Here is a 2,500-nt window from a genome sequence, read left to right as displayed (position 1 = left end):
CCCTCAGCGTTAGCATATGTCTGCACATGCTCTCTGAATCAAAAACGCACATTCAAAACCACTTGCGCACACATTAACATGTTCACTCATGTACACTTACATTCGCATGCCTGCATTACGTATGCACACCAAGCATTAGTCAAGTATATTGCTCTCTAGGCCTAACCAGCATGTTGGTTTATGTATGTCAGGCATCTGTTCCTTTGTTGCTGGTTTATGTGTATGTCAGGCATCTGCTCCTTTGTTGCTGGTTTTTGTGTACATCAGGCATCTGCTCCTTTGTTGTTGGTTTTTGTGTACATCAGGCATCTGCTCCTTTGTTGTTGGTTTTTGTGTACGTCAGGCATCTGCTCCTCTTTTTTTCTTTTTTTTTAATGTACGTCAGGCATCTGCTCCTTTGTTGCTGGTTTATGTGTATGTCAGACATCTGTTCCTTTGTTGCTGGTTTATGTGTATGTCAGGCATCTGCTCCTTTGTGGCTGGTTTTATGTATGTCAGGCATCTGCTCCTTTGTGGCTGGTTTTTATGTATATGCCAGGCATCTGCTCCTTTGTTGTTGGTTTATGTGTATGTCAGGCATCTGCTCCTTTGTTGCTGGTTTATGTGTACGTCAGGCATCTGCTCCTTTGTTGTTGGTTTATGTGTATGTCAGGCATCTGCTCTTTTGTTGCTGGTTTATGTGTATGTCAGGCATCTGCTCCTTTGTTGCTGGTTTATGTGTATATCAGGCATCTGCTCCTTTGTTGCTGGTTTATGTGTACGTCAGGCATCTGTTCCTTTGTTGCTGGTTTTTATGCTGATGTAGGGGATCAGCCTGCTTGCTGTGACACCTTGAAACTGAAACTGAAACTTTTTTTTTCATGGGTGTTGGGGGAGGAGGGGGGGGGGTGTCTTCCAATGTGCTATATTTTTCTCACTTTTTTTGATTGGGTCCTTCCTTCATCCTCCAATTTTTTTTTCATGTTCTTTTCTTTCTTTCTTTTTCTGGAATCCTACATTTTTCATTCCCAGAATCAAATTTGTCTGTGTGTTTTCCTACAAGATGGATGATTTTTCTTTTTGTTAACATGTGATGAGTGTTTACACATGTCTGGGTTCTCCATGCTCTGGTGTGGTTCCTTGGTATTGTGTCTCTCTCACTCACCTCCTCAGAGTCACTGTGTGTGTGAGCGTGTGTGTGCATGTTCATGAGGAGGATTTTTTTTTGTGTGTTTGATATCTCTTTACTCATACTGGTGATTGTAAACATTTTGTTATCATATTAATTTATCAATTTTCACATTTGAATGTTATCATTTAAAAGATAGATGATAAGGGGGTTGAACGGTGAGATTGGGGAAACTGGGTATAAGGAAAGTGGAACTGAAGATGAATGTTTGAAATAGATATCTGAGTACAGTTATAGAAAATTGCTAGATGAACTTTGTAAATGAGAAGTTGCTGATTTGAATAGAGGAATAACTAATATCTAATGCAAAAGTAAAAAAACATCAACATTCCCAGTGACACTTTCATGTAGGTAAGGCTTCATCTAATCAGTCAGAAATTGATACGCTTAACTGTCACATCACTGAAACAAAAGCACTTGACATAGGAGCAGTTAGGGCTCATACAGGATGTTTGTGTGTTGAAACTAAAGTATGAAATCTCTTGTTGACAGAGTCTCCAAACGACAACTCCCTCTTTGAAAACGTGCGCCAGGAACAGACAATAGACAGCCTCCAGAATCCTGGCAACAACGGAAACGACGAAGCAGCCCTTGCATTCCTCATGAGTCTTCTGGAGGCCGATGCGGGGCTGGGGGGTCCCGTGGACTTTAACGACCTGCCCTGGCCCTTGTGATATCTGCCCTCCCTCTGTGCCTAGGTTCCAGTCCAGTCACTGCCATCTCCATCGCCGGCCACAGTGAAAGCAAGCGTCCTCCTTGCCTGAGGGAGGCTTGAGAGTGTTGCCTGAAGAGTTCGGGTTTTCCACAGTGTGTGTTCAGGCGACAGTTCTTCCTGTGGACTCGTCAGTCCAGGCTTTGGACCTTTGCCTTAAAGAGTTCAGGTTTCCCTACCCACCGAGTTCCTTGCCTTCTGTGTGTGCCAGGGTGTGTCACTCAAGAATCGGCCTGCACAGCCGCCTGAGGGCTTGTTGTCAAGGACTTTTTTCTCAATGATCGTCAGATCCGAGGAATCTGCTATCATTATCATCAGGTTTTCCACAGTGTTTGTCCTGAATAGAGTTCTGCCTTTGAACTCTTCAGTAGAGTTCCTCCTGTGGAACCTTTGGTAGAGATCTTCATGTGGACTTCAGTGTCTGAAAATTTCACCTTCTGCACTCCTCAGTCCAGACTTCAGACCTTTACCCAAACAGTTCAGATTTTCTACTCTGTCTGGACTGGAGTTCTTCCTGTGGACACTTCAGTCCAAAGCAAACCAGCGCCCTGGAAGCATCTTGTTTGTCAAGGACGTGTCAGCTGTGGTGGATTGAGAAGTGATAACATTTCTTCCATTAA

General features: G+C 43.5%; 1 protein-coding gene across 1 annotated transcript in view; it reads left to right on the top strand.

The window, feature by feature from the left end:
- The window catches only part of LOC143286362 (protein cycle-like), a 44,658-nt gene extending 42,716 nt beyond the window's left edge, over positions 1–1,942 (top strand). Inside the window, exon 16 of the mRNA XM_076593902.1 lies at positions 1,661–1,942. Coding sequence (XP_076450017.1) covers positions 1,661–1,842 — 182 coding nt within the window. The 3' untranslated portion in view covers positions 1,843–1,942. The remainder of the gene's footprint in view (positions 1–1,660) is intronic.
- Positions 1,943–2,500: the final 558 nt, after the last annotated feature.

The sequence above is a fragment of the Babylonia areolata genome, chromosome 10 (assembly GCF_041734735.1).
Source record: "Babylonia areolata isolate BAREFJ2019XMU chromosome 10, ASM4173473v1, whole genome shotgun sequence".
NCBI lineage: Eukaryota > Metazoa > Mollusca > Gastropoda > Neogastropoda > Buccinidae > Babylonia > Babylonia areolata.
Note: the sequence above shows the minus strand (reverse complement) of the source record. Positions and strands in the feature narration are given on the sequence as shown.